Here is a 12,343-nt window from a genome sequence, read left to right as displayed (position 1 = left end):
TTGGATGCTAGCAAACGTAGCATCCTGATACTTTTGTAGCATCCTGCTACTTTTCATCTTATCATAATCACAATTATTTTGGTCAATATTGAAATCACGAATATTCAAATGGGTTTGAAAACATGATAAATACATTCATAATTTCTCTCCAAAAAAACACTTGAACTTTGAAATCTCCCCTTAAAATAATACACAAAATGTTGAAAAAATATGACGTACAAATATGTATCCAGCTGTTATTTTAATGAATAAAATAAATATACATAATTAAAAGAAAATATACATAAATAAAAAAAAACTTTTAAACCCTATTATATTGGTTTGGAGATCGCTTGACCCAAAAATCGAAATTACGATCAAAATTTGCGTAGCAACACAGCCCTTACCTGGGCGGCCATCAGGAGCCAGATGAGGGCATGGACGATGTTGAGCTTGCGGACTTCGGACTTCAGCGCCACACTGCGGAGCGACAGACGAAAGAGAAAAAAACGAAAGCAGGGCAAGGCAGAGTTATTTATATTGCACCTTTCATACAGAAAGGCAACCCAATGTGCTTCACAAAAGAAAGAATCAAAGCAAAAGAAAAGAAAGAATAAATAGGAAAAGGGGGGGTGTGCGTTTCAGTCGCGTTATCGAGCAATCATTCGCGTAATCGAGCAATCGCCCACAAAATACATTTTCAAAGTGGACCGGCCCACTTCCTCAAATCGCCGGCACAACGGGCCGGGGGGGTCCAACACCGTAATATATATAAACTATAACCGCATTTCACATTAATCGCAAATAACCCGCTGCTTCGGGTTTTGTTTTGTAGGCGCGTTGAGAGGAGGAGCGGGCGAATCCGCTGTCAGTGCGTGTGCAGTATATCAGTGTTATGCGGGTTTATCCAATAAGTGGTAGTGTACCCACGCACCATTGGCATGTATGCGCGCTTGTCTCTGTGTGCGTGTGTGAACGAGAATGACGGGGAGAAAGAGTGCTATGCGGAGATTAATGAACGGAACGATGTTTATATTTCAAGGGCTAACCCTAACCCTTTACACAAAGTGACATAGAATTGTACTTCAGTTTTTCGTTCTGACGTGTTCCCTGCTGACCGTCTGGGATGGCTGCGCAGAGCGCTAAGCACTAGGAACGCCGCTCGCCATTCACTTCATTCACAAATTTCCGGGATTTATCCACGTAGAACAATCCGGATTTTCCATGTATGGTAATGCTGCAACATGCTCTTCCGGAAGGTAACCAATCACAACGGAGTGGGGTTGGCAGGAGGGGGGCGAGGGGGCGGAGAAGGACGAAACCGAGAGTTGACAGAGAATGCTGAAAGCGCCCAGATGAGAGGAAGAGTTTCCCGAAAATCGACATCGTTTTTTGTGCTGTGATTCGTGTCAGGTTGCTCTATAGGAGTCATTAATAAGAAATGAAGACAAGAAAAGTAGTATAATAGGAGATCTTTAAGCGTCTTGCTCAGGGACACACCGACACCGACACGCTAGGAGGAGAAGGGGATCCAACTAGCAACCTTCTGGTTACAAGTCAACCCCGCTCTACCTCCTGAGCTAAGCCGGAGAGAAAGGTCATTTGTTTTCGGTTGAAAGGTCTCCTTCCATGTACCTTCATACAACGGGGATTCAGAAGTGAATGGCTGTGTGCCGATAACACGTTTAAAATAACACCTTACTACACTAACCAGGGCCACTTATGGAAGGTGGTAATGCACTAAGAATAAAGAATAATCAGTCCGTGAGCACGCATTGAAAGATTATTTGGGGAATAAACACAACGTATAAACTCGTGGATTTGTCCGTTCGGGGAAACGGGCAAACTGATTTACAATATTTGATGTTTGTCCGCAGAAGGAGAAACAACAGTAAATCGCTGTCGGTACAGCAAGGATGTTCATAGAACCAAGTGCCAAGCACTAACAATCACTAGGTTATAGGAGTGTGACGATATTTCATGCCACGAAAAATATCACGAAATTACAACGTAAAAAAAAACGCACGAAATGCGTCATTGAGACGGAAGAATGGTTCGCAATGTCATTATTGTTATTTCTTTTTTCACACTTTATTTATGGTCATAAGTATGCACTTAAAAATTAATAGGCTAATGCCGCTTTTCCACCGACAGTACCAACCAGTGCCGAAAATGGAATCCCCGTCTGAAATCGCACCCCCTCTCTACGTGAACGCGTGTTCTTTTATTTCGTCCGTGTTTTCTAGGGTCACATCATGCATACATGTATGACCTGTAAACTATTACGTAAGTGCCCTCGTAGTTCATTATCGTGAATGGGATATCTTACATTGTGGGTCACCTATAAAATTTAACATCGCTTTCTGAAGTTGCTCATCTTGTGATGGTATGATATAAACACTGCTAAAAACTATAAACCCTGTTTTCATTAGAAGAAGAAATCTTAAATATAATTTTCTGTGTTACTGTCTCATCTTGTGAAGATATGATACAAACACTGCTATAACGCTGAGTGGGGCTGCGATTTCAGACGGGGATTTCATTTTTGGCACAACACCTGGTGTCGGGTGTCAGGCTTGGACGTCGCGCTCGTCCAGTGGTGCAACTCTTTGGCCAATCAGTGGCCAGCAGCCTGTTTACGTCACACAGAAGAACCGGTTCGGCTCTCATGGACCCTCGACGGAGGTCAGACTAATGGCGCGTTTCCACCGCAGGGTGCGGGTCGGTTCGCAAAGGTGCGGCACGGATCGCGTGTCCACCGCCAAAAGTGGGCGTGATCCGGACTGAGCCGCACTCGTCTCGCACTCGCCTCACAGTACTCCTCCATTGGGGTACTGACGCCTGAAAGGGTGCCGGCAAGTTAGAGCTACACCCGCCCTCCCTTGATTGATCGACAGAATCGTCACTTCCGGGCGATATGGTGATAAAAACAAACAAACAGTTGAATTGAACATGAACATGTCGCGCAAAACTTTAACTTGGGCGAACAAGGAGGTGGAGACGTTCCTCTGCATTCTTGGGGAGGAAGACGTGCAGAGGGAGCTTGATGGAGCAGTTTTTATTGTTTTTAATTTATTTATTGTTTTTATTGAGCAGGCTACACTGTGTCGCACTGCTATGATGTCACGATGTTTACGTAGCTGCCGCGGCGATCGATATCCATGGAAACACTGGGCAAATGGCATTGTTTCGCATATTTTGTGTATTTCTAAAATAAACGACAAAACTTCATATATTTTCCTCATTCAAGTTTTGTTCAAAATATCGTTATAATATCGAATCGTGAAGCCAATATCGTGTATAGCTAGGAAAGAAGCTACACAACTGAGAACTATAACTAAGGATGACACTCGATAAGTGCGTACAACATACAATATAAGTGCCAGGACGTACAACATGCAAAAAACTTGTTTGGAATATAATGGATGTCAATAGCTGGCCCACCATCGATTTACATATATACAATATCTTACATTTACATGGCATTCCAGCCAAATACTTAAAACCTGATGGAGCAGCACTACCACCTTTAGGCTACCATCCCATACATAGTTATTCCTAAAAAGAACAACAGCAAAGTGCTGTCAAAGCGCTCATCAGAACCATCCCATGACCTTTTAGAGGTCGTCATACGTCACCCACCTCATCTGGTAGTGGGCGGCCACTCTCTCGCGATGCTTGAAGTCGCTACCGTCCGTTCCCGTGGCCCTGGGTCCTTCTCGCGACGCCATGGCGAGCTCACCTGCCGAGCAATATTAAAATGTTTATGAAACCAATGTCATATAAAGGTTTAGCATTAGGTCCATTATACAAATAAGTTCGCATGGATTTCAAAGTAATAAGGTCATAATACAAGTATAAAGTAAATGTACATTTTGTTGACAGCTATCTTTTCGTTATTAGCGTTAGTAACAGGTAAACCGAACTATGGCCTGCGTTGTTATCGCGAGAACACAAGTTGTGTGTCCACAATTAACGTTAGGTATTTACGAAGTCACAATTACAATTCGTTCCAGGCTTTACACCTAATCACTTTTGAGTCTTGAAAATATGTGGGTACATACAATTTAATGGTGTGGAAACAACGTTTGGTCAGATGTTAACGATAACTGTGTTGACACCAATAACAAGTGGTTAAGAGCCCAAAATAAATACCAAATTTAACTGTTATACAGCGCTATATGATAATAAAAGGAGCTGCTTGTCAGCACGGTACGGTAAAATAGTGAAATAGGTGATAAGTGTCTGACACAAATACGAAATAAAAGCGTAAACCACAAAATACTTACTTCGTTCACGAACAAAACGTAAGAGCAGCCAGTAGGACGTGCGGCGGAAGGCGGATGTGTGACTCCTACGATTCTGATTGGACGGCCGATACTCGCTTCCCATAGGTTTAGCCTCTTGTTGACGTCACATCGACAGAAAGACTGTTTGGGAACGTTTTATTTTTTTGTCCTTTATCATTATTTATTTGTTGTGAATACAAGGATGCATATCATTTAATATCTTATATATTTTTCTATAAAAAATGCATTAAAAAAGGCAAGACGTACGGTAGAAAGCATGCGTAGAAAGCCGACGTGTCATGGTGCGTTCCTCAATCCTCGGACGCCAAGCTTTCTTGCATTATTTCTCGGAGGCACTCGGAAGTTTCACTCCTACGGTTCTGATTGGACGGCCGGTCCTCGCTTCCCATAGGTTGAGCCTCTTTCTGACGTCACGTCAACATAAACACTGATTGGTAACGTTTTATTTTTCACTATTTCCTTTGTTTTATTTATTTCTTATGTATATGTAGCGGTGCATACCAATTGTAATATATATTTTTTTATAATTGTATATTACAATTACCTTTAAAAAAGCCGGAGTTAAAAACCTTCATTACCTTGATAAGTAGAACAAGATAGAAGTTAAACATACTTGGGCAGCAGAGCCAAGGTGATGATGGGATGCGATAATAACACTCTGCAATCATGACACTCTGCAATCCACACACGGCCTATTCAAATACTGATAGAGGTGGAAGACTTCATGGCGGTCTGTCAGATAGGATTCTTCCTAGGTCACCCCATGATGAAGAATAAACATTCTTGGCTTCAATGGGAACTGATCTATTCATATCCATTTAGAAACACTTTATCTTTAGTCTCATACTTCATCATACTGTAAGCCTATCATATATATAATAGTATATATTTGCAAGAAGCGCAAATATGTTTTGCACTGCTGCTTATCAATATCTATGTACAATATTGAATGAAGTTGCATTTGTGTATTGCTAATATTTCATGTACTATTTATTTTATACAAGATTGAGGATATGCAGCCCAGGTGGGAATCGAACCCCGGTCGCTGTGATCCTGACTGAGCCTTAATGGCACGCGCTCTACCCGGTGAGCCTTATTGAGGAGGAGATGAATTAGTCCAATTATGATTGGGATTATGATTTTTGTAATAATACTAATTAAAGAATAATAAAAAATAATACGTTTAATCAGACATTTTAATGCCATTTATTAAAATAAATAATAAGTAAATTACAGTAACAGAAAAAGGGGTTGGATGAATGGACATTCTGATGAGGCATAAAAGATATATATGATATTGTTTCACAATTATTAAATATGAAAACCAATATTGAGTTAGCTTCGGCTTGTATTCTTTTCGCTAATCAAGCATCTTGAGGATGTTTACAATGATTTATTTATTATAGTCTTGCAGGCGGTGTCCTTTGAGAAAATTAGTCTTTGTTTAACATACAGCCCAACGCTCACGGCTTCTTCCTTGTGTGTGTGTGTGTGTGTGTGTGTGTGTGTGTGTGTGTGTGTGTGTGTGTGTGTGTGTGTGTGTGTGTGTGTGTGTGCGCGCGCGTCCGTTTCAAGTAGGCCTAAACCAAAACTCTGACTAGAGCTAGCACCTCCACTATGTAGTCCGATATCCGTTGTGCTGAGCGTCAGTTAAACAGGAGCCGTGGGCGGAGCTTACACACTATTATTAAAGGTTGGGTACGGAATTCGCTTTTTTGGCCATTTTTGCAAAATTACTTGAAATCCTTATCATAACCCGCTTACAGCCACTGAGTTAGAAGTACTGACATGAAAATTAAACAAGTCAATCATCTGTGGAACGGGCAGGGCTCGAAAAACTCCAGCCAATCATTTGGATTGCCACCTCGTTGCATTGGACAGTAAGTACGTCAATCAACGGTCGTACTGCACTCCCCCTCCCCCGCGCCCCGCGCGCGACCCCTTCGTGCAGTACTCGTGACCCAGAGCTCGTGACCCAGAGCAAGCTCCTGTTTGTTGTTATCCTGCGGTAGCTACTGGAACTAGTTAATCCACATTTGGACCTAGCAGTAGAAGACAATTTCCATGGCAGACAAGACGCCACCATCCCCACCACCACCACCACCACCACCAGCAAAGAGAAGGAAAACTCTTTTTCAGAGAGTAATTGATAATAAAACGCTGAAAGAGAAAAACTGAAATCAAGAATAATCCTAGGCGCTGCTTTCTAACGTTGGCAGCCACGAAGGACGAGAAGGTCTAAAAACCGATGCTTGTGTGGCGGTTGACCTAGTTTCAAAGTTGATACCGTTTATACTCGGTAATACTGGTGTTGAGACGAGTGTATTACTCGTTGTGAAAATGTCACACCGCAGCAACCCTAGTGAAAAACCAGGACTTCCAATACAATTATATGAAACAAACATACATTTTCTAAAAATAGTAATGATTTATGTGACCGTTTAATGTTCATAACATCTGGTGCAACCATAGCCACGATAACGTATTCTCAGGAAAAAAAAAACTCAGCCTGCACTAGACTCGCAACTCGTTACATTGATAAAAAAAGATATATAGCAGCGCAGCTCAATTACACCAGTGCATGCGCGCACAGTTGAAAATCGATCGTTGTGTTCACTTCCTTCACACCATGGTTCACATCCAGCTGCTCACAGAACAAGTTTAGCGCACCACCGCTAACCCTCACACTTTTCATATAACCTTTTTTTCAGCACTAGGTCATATGAGCATTAATAAATGCTGCGTCTCAAAATGCTTGGACAGCAGCGAGGATGACTCGCTTTGCCACGGGCCAAAACAGTTCGGAGCGACCACAGCCAGAGCGAACACAGCGGGGCAGAGGAGTGTCAGGAATAGTCTTTGGTGTACACATCAGTACGGCCTATTTTCACTACTGTTTAGTGGCAATGCAGTGTTTTATTCTATGCCTTTTTATTTTCGTATATTATTTCAATGAATACAATTTATTTATTCATAAAAACAAGATCTGGTCTTCAAATCTTTTTTCCAAATATAGGTCGTCTTACAATGGGGTTTGTGTTTATATTCGGACCAATACGGTACAGCGGGCGCATAATGTGACGCTTCAGAACCTAAAATCCCGTTTCTCCCCGTTGACACGACAACACATAACCGGCGTTTTCAGAAATCTCCACTTTGGCCGGAGTTTTTAGAAATGATCGTTTTCTGTGATAAGACAGGGCCTCGGACAGGGGGTGTTGCAGCACCCCCAAAACCCCTACTTCCCGTGGTACTGGGTGCAACTTACAGCTGAATGTAGTGCCATGTTGTTAAACGAAAACCTACTCTAGCCTGGCTCGCTCTCGCGCATCTCTGTTCGCGCTCGTGCATGATTGCGCGTCCAGGTACTTGGAATGGGTGGAGTCAGAGTCAGCGTTGAAGGAGAGGGGGTAGGACCATTTGAGTTGTGTATTTTCAAAATCTGCTGGCGTTTCGCAAATCGCGTACCCAACCTTTAAGTGTGTACATTTAAAAAAAATCGGCAATGTCTGCAATCCCGAAGAAACGACACACCTTGGAAAACGATATCTTTGGAAGAGGGGTCGGCCGCCGTTATCCAAACCGATTCGGCTGCGGCACTACAAATCGCAACGCTAACCTGCTACCTACCGACTTCCCGTCACTCCAACAGGACATCCAACCCATCCTAACAGGATGCCCCGCCCATCCAGGTAACAGGATGTCCCACCCACCATGTTGGAATAACAGGAAGTCCAGCCCTACTTTTTCTTCTCCTGCGTCCGCTTGAACCACTGGTCCAGCAGCCGCTTGCTGTAGTAGATCTGCCAGCCGTGCACCAGCACCGCGACCACGACGACCAGGTACATCAGCGGCATGCCAAACAGGAAGCGGTACGCTTTGCCGTGGCGATAGAGCTGTTGCGCCACGGGGAACATCTCCATGGCGCCGTAGATGAGCGGAGCGACGCAGAACAGCCCGGCGCTGATCATGGCGAGCACCAGGTAGCTGATGTTGTTGCGGGGAAGGGCCAGGAGGCTCAGGGCGCAGGGCACGATGCTGAGCAGGTAGGGGTACTCCCACTGGTAGGGCTGGGCCACCAGGCGGTGGGAGACCAGGCCCAGCTGGCTCACCGTCACCTGGGGGTGGGGAGAGAGGATAGAGGGGCTGGGGGCTGGATGGTGGAGGCTAGCTCGGGTCCGATGCTAGTGAAAAGTAGCAGCTAGCTAAATCCAGCAGGCTGCTACTTTTGCTAGTATCCAAAACAAGCTAGCTGCTACTTTTTCGAGGAACCAAAAGGGGTGTGGTTACCTGGGCGGCCATCAGGAGCCAGATGAGGGCGTGGATGATGTTGAGCTTGCAGACTTGGGATTCAGCGCCACACTGCGGAGCGACAGTCGAAAGCAGGGCAAGGCAGAGTTATTTATATTGCACCTTTCATACAACAAGGCAACCCAATGTGCTTCACAAAAGACAGAATCAAAGCAAAAGAAGAATAAACAGGGAAATCACAAGTATGAAAATGCATCGATAAAGTATTTGATTTAAAACTGAACACACACACACACACACACACACACACACACACACACACACACACACACACACACACACACACACACACACACACACACACACACACACACACACACACACACACACACAATTAAAAGAAAGCGTTAGAAAATTGTTGTTTAGGTACTGGTAAGTGTTGGGGCATATTTTATAGGGTTAAGGTTAGGGTTAGGGTTAAGGTTATAATTGAGCAGCAAAATGTGCGTGTGCGTGTGTGTGTCCTGGCTTGTGTGTAAAAACACTGGCTCCGATTGGCTACCATGAAACATGACTCTGCCTTAGCCAATCATAATCGCTTATCTCGTTGTTCGTTCGGATTACGCAGTTTATTCAATCAATTCATAGTAACGCACCGCATTTAACGTACAGTAACAGTAACAGTGATGTAACGACGGAAACATTAATTAGTTAGATAACCCCGTTACAGAAAAAATAACGGCGTTATTACAAAAACTGACTATCAGTGGGTCTATTATTGAAAAAGTATCTGAATACAAATTTCTAGGCACCTTGCTTGATGAAAAACTCCATTTTAAATCTCATATTGATAAACTTTTTAGCAAATTACGTCAGAAGATTGGATTTTTATATAGGAATAGAACCAGCTTCCCAATGGTATGTAGAAAGAGGGTTACTGAAGCAGTGCCTTTATCAGATCTGGGGCCGTATTCACAAAGCATTTTATCTTACCGCTAGGAGTGCTCCTAACTCGCGCTAAAACATTTTACGTTTTCTTTTACGAGTTTTTTCTTAAAAGTTATTCACAAAGCCGCTGAGACCTACTCTTACTAAGGATAAATCACAAAGAGTGAACTGACCCTGCGTTCACACCAAAAGATGCAAAAAGTTGCTGCGCAGCACGATCCCATTCAAAGTGAATGTAGAGACGCGTTGCTGCTTTGCTGCCGCAGCACTTGCTGCCGAGAAAACCGGCAGCAAAATGTGATTTGCTGCGCGGCAAAATGTGATTTGCAGCGCAGCACGCCCGTGCCCGCTGCCGGGCACAGGCGGCGGTCGCGTTCACGTATTTTGCGGCGTGTCAAATGCTGCTCGAGTTGAAATATTTCAACTTTTCGGCAGCAAACGCGTGATGACAGCCAATCAGCGTTCAACAGCGTTGCCAGTGCACTGAGGCGTTGCCACTGAGTGACATGCCATAACAGCTAATCAGTGTTACTCCCTTGGAGTGACCTAGAGTTCACTACCGTTACATTTATTTAGTAACTCGAAAAAACCCACAAATCAGCATTCTGTAGTGTAGCTGTGTTTACAGTTAAACTAAACTATGAGTATGCTAAAGGGCTAGAATGACAACCCCAAACAAAACCCAGTTGGGTGCCAGGCAGCACCAGCCTTCCAGGCTCCGAATGGTCTCATGAACCCATAAACGACGGGCATTCCGACGTCTCTCCCTCTTCCACAACAGGTAAAGACATGCAATGCTCGTAATGTCGGCCATGGTTGTGAATGAATTCAGAAGCACAGCTGGCAAAACTTGCCGTGCCGCGAAACTTCCCGAGCAGCAAAACCTTTGCTGCTCCGCAAAACCTTTGCTGCTCCGCAAAACCTTTGCTGCGCCGCAAAACTTTTGCTGCGCCGCAAAACTTGATTTGCTGCACCGCAAAACTTCGGCATCAACGCGTTCGGGCAGCAAATGCATCTTTTGGTGTGAACGCAGAGTGACGCGCCGTTGCTATTGATTACGTCAATTCTCGTGCACGAGTTTAGAAGCGGTCAGTTCGGTGATTGTTTGTTCAGACGAACCCACTGAATCACCGAAAAACAAGGAAATAGCCTAGGCTAGAAATGAATTCCTATTAAGTAGTTATAGTGCAGTTAGCAGAATACACACATGATGACCAATTTGTGCAGACCACGATAATGACGTTGTAGCCTGCACGTTCAAGAGAGAGAGAAAGCAAACAATAAAAATACGTAAAATTTAAAAGAAATAAATGTTATGAACTACCCAAGTGTTGACTGATTTGTGCCAAGGTGTTTACCTAAAATGTGTTTTCAAAGTGATCCCTAAATGCCTGTCCACTCGGTTCCACACGGCCAAATTCCTTATCATGTTGATCGCCATCATCATCATCATCATCATCATCATCATCATCATCATCATCATCATCATCATCATCATCATCATCATCATCATCATCTGGCTGTGGAATATTCCTCCGCTTGCAGAGGTTGTGTAGAAGGCACATACAGTGATTACTGTGCTTGCCCTCTCTGGGGTGAGGCGTATTTCGCCGTGGAGGCCATGAAACCGACGTTTCATCTGCCCAATTCCTCTCTCCACAACATTTCGTGTATGTTTGTGTGCTCTAGCATAAATGGAAGAATCAGTAAAACAATAATAATATGGATTCAACAAATAAAGGCGTCAAAGAGCCAATACGATGTGTTTTACGCATAGGACTAAGCGTAATCTGCGTAATCACTTACATGTTATACTTTAACTGTGCTCCCGGTTGTGGATTGAGGTAGGGTGTCTAGAGCCACGTCTTGCATGGATAGTCACTGTCACCCAGCAAGGGACACCCAACTGGTACATCTCAAAAGCTGCCTCAGACCGCTCACCATTAAAATGCGCGAATCATGGGTAGCTGAAGATCCAGGCCAATTTGCAACAACATCCAGTAGGCTATGTTAAAATTTTCATCAAAAACAACCTGCGTGTTGATGGAATGCACTTTCTTCCTATTGACGAACACGTCCTCGTCTTTTGATGGCGCAATTATTTTTATGTGCGTCCCGTCAATAGCACCGAACACACCGGGCGTATACCTGCAATTGCCATGAAGTTGGCTTTGATCCTGTGTAATTGTTGAATGTCCAAAGGAAAGTTTATGGCACGGCTGACTGATGGTTGCGATAATTTTAAATCGTCGGCATTGCAAGGTTGCATTTCCCCTGTTGCTAAATAACGTAGTGTGGCCAAACATTTTATTTCGGGACTAATCAGATTATTCTTGTTAGTCGGGGATGTTATTGCATCGCGCATTAACTCCACAACTTGAGTTAAATGTTGAATACCCTAACATTTCGTCTCGCAGGCATTTTACGATTCTTTGTGAATAGGTCTTACTGAGTTAGGAGTCCTCTTGAGGACTTTTAAGCTCTCCTAGACTTAGGTGCTACTTTTAGGCCTAAAATACTTTGTGAATTGCTCTTAGTGAAAAAAGTTAGGAGTCCTAAATTTAAGAGTGACACGCCCATTATTTTTAGGAGTTACTCCTAAATTCGCCAGTTAGGACCTACTTTTAGCCCTAAGATCCTTTGTGAATACGGCCCCTGGACTATGGGGATGTAGTTTAGAAGCATGCGTCTACTTCTACCCTAAAACCTTTGGATTCAGTATATCACTGAGCTCTTAAATTCATTACAGGTAACTGCTTCAAAACCCATCACTGCACCTTGTATGAAAAGGTAGGTTGGCCTTCTCTTTTAATGAGACTAGAGAAACACTGTTTTTTATTTATATTTAAAGCTTT

The 12,343-nt window shown here is 43.6% G+C and overlaps 2 protein-coding genes across 3 annotated transcripts; both read right to left on the bottom strand.

Annotated features, from left to right (window-relative positions):
- Positions 1-196: 196 nt before the first annotated feature.
- On the bottom strand, positions 197-4,613 carry LOC130385865 (protein jagunal homolog 1-B-like). Of its 2 annotated transcripts, none has more exons than XM_056594608.1 (4): positions 4,536-4,573; positions 4,269-4,382; positions 3,622-3,721; positions 197-459 (listed from the first exon to the last, which is right to left on the bottom strand). In XM_056594608.1, the coding sequence occupies exons 1-4, from the start codon at positions 4,567-4,569 to the stop codon at positions 357-359; spliced, it is 351 nt and encodes a 116-aa protein (XP_056450583.1). In that variant the 5' UTR covers positions 4,570-4,573; the 3' UTR covers positions 197-356. The 2 variants fall into 2 exon arrangements, with proteins under 2 accessions (XP_056450583.1, XP_056450584.1); XM_056594609.1 differs by having other exon boundaries at positions 202-459; positions 4,269-4,409; positions 4,536-4,613.
- A 3,310-nt stretch (positions 4,614-7,923) lies between these two features.
- LOC130386242 (protein jagunal homolog 1-B-like) lies at positions 7,924-8,645 on the bottom strand. The gene is made up of 2 exons (XM_056595037.1): positions 8,580-8,645; positions 7,924-8,407 (listed from the first exon to the last, which is right to left on the bottom strand). Exons 1-2 carry the CDS (start codon positions 8,589-8,591, stop codon positions 8,030-8,032), a joined length of 390 nt encoding a protein of 129 aa, XP_056451012.1. The 5' UTR covers positions 8,592-8,645; the 3' UTR covers positions 7,924-8,029.
- Between the last annotated feature and the right edge of the window lie 3,698 nt (positions 8,646-12,343).

The sequence above is a fragment of the Gadus chalcogrammus genome, chromosome 7, assembly GCF_026213295.1.
Source record: "Gadus chalcogrammus isolate NIFS_2021 chromosome 7, NIFS_Gcha_1.0, whole genome shotgun sequence".
Taxonomy (NCBI): Eukaryota; Metazoa; Chordata; class Actinopteri; order Gadiformes; family Gadidae; genus Gadus; species Gadus chalcogrammus.
The sequence above is the reverse complement of the archived record's forward strand: the minus strand, read 5'-3'. Positions and strand labels throughout refer to the sequence as shown.

Coding starts and splice junctions, on each gene's coding strand:
- LOC130385865 (XM_056594608.1), bottom strand. CDS start 4,569: ATGACACGTCGGCTTTCTACGCATGCTTTCTACC. Junction 4,383..4,535: donor TTCTACGCATGCTTTCTACC/GTACGTCTTGCC, acceptor GACGTCAACAAG/AGGCTAAACCTATGGGAAGC. Junction 460..3,621: donor GCCGCCCACTACCAGATGAG/GTGGGTGACGTA, acceptor GTCGCTCCGCAG/TGTGGCGCTGAAGTCCGAAG.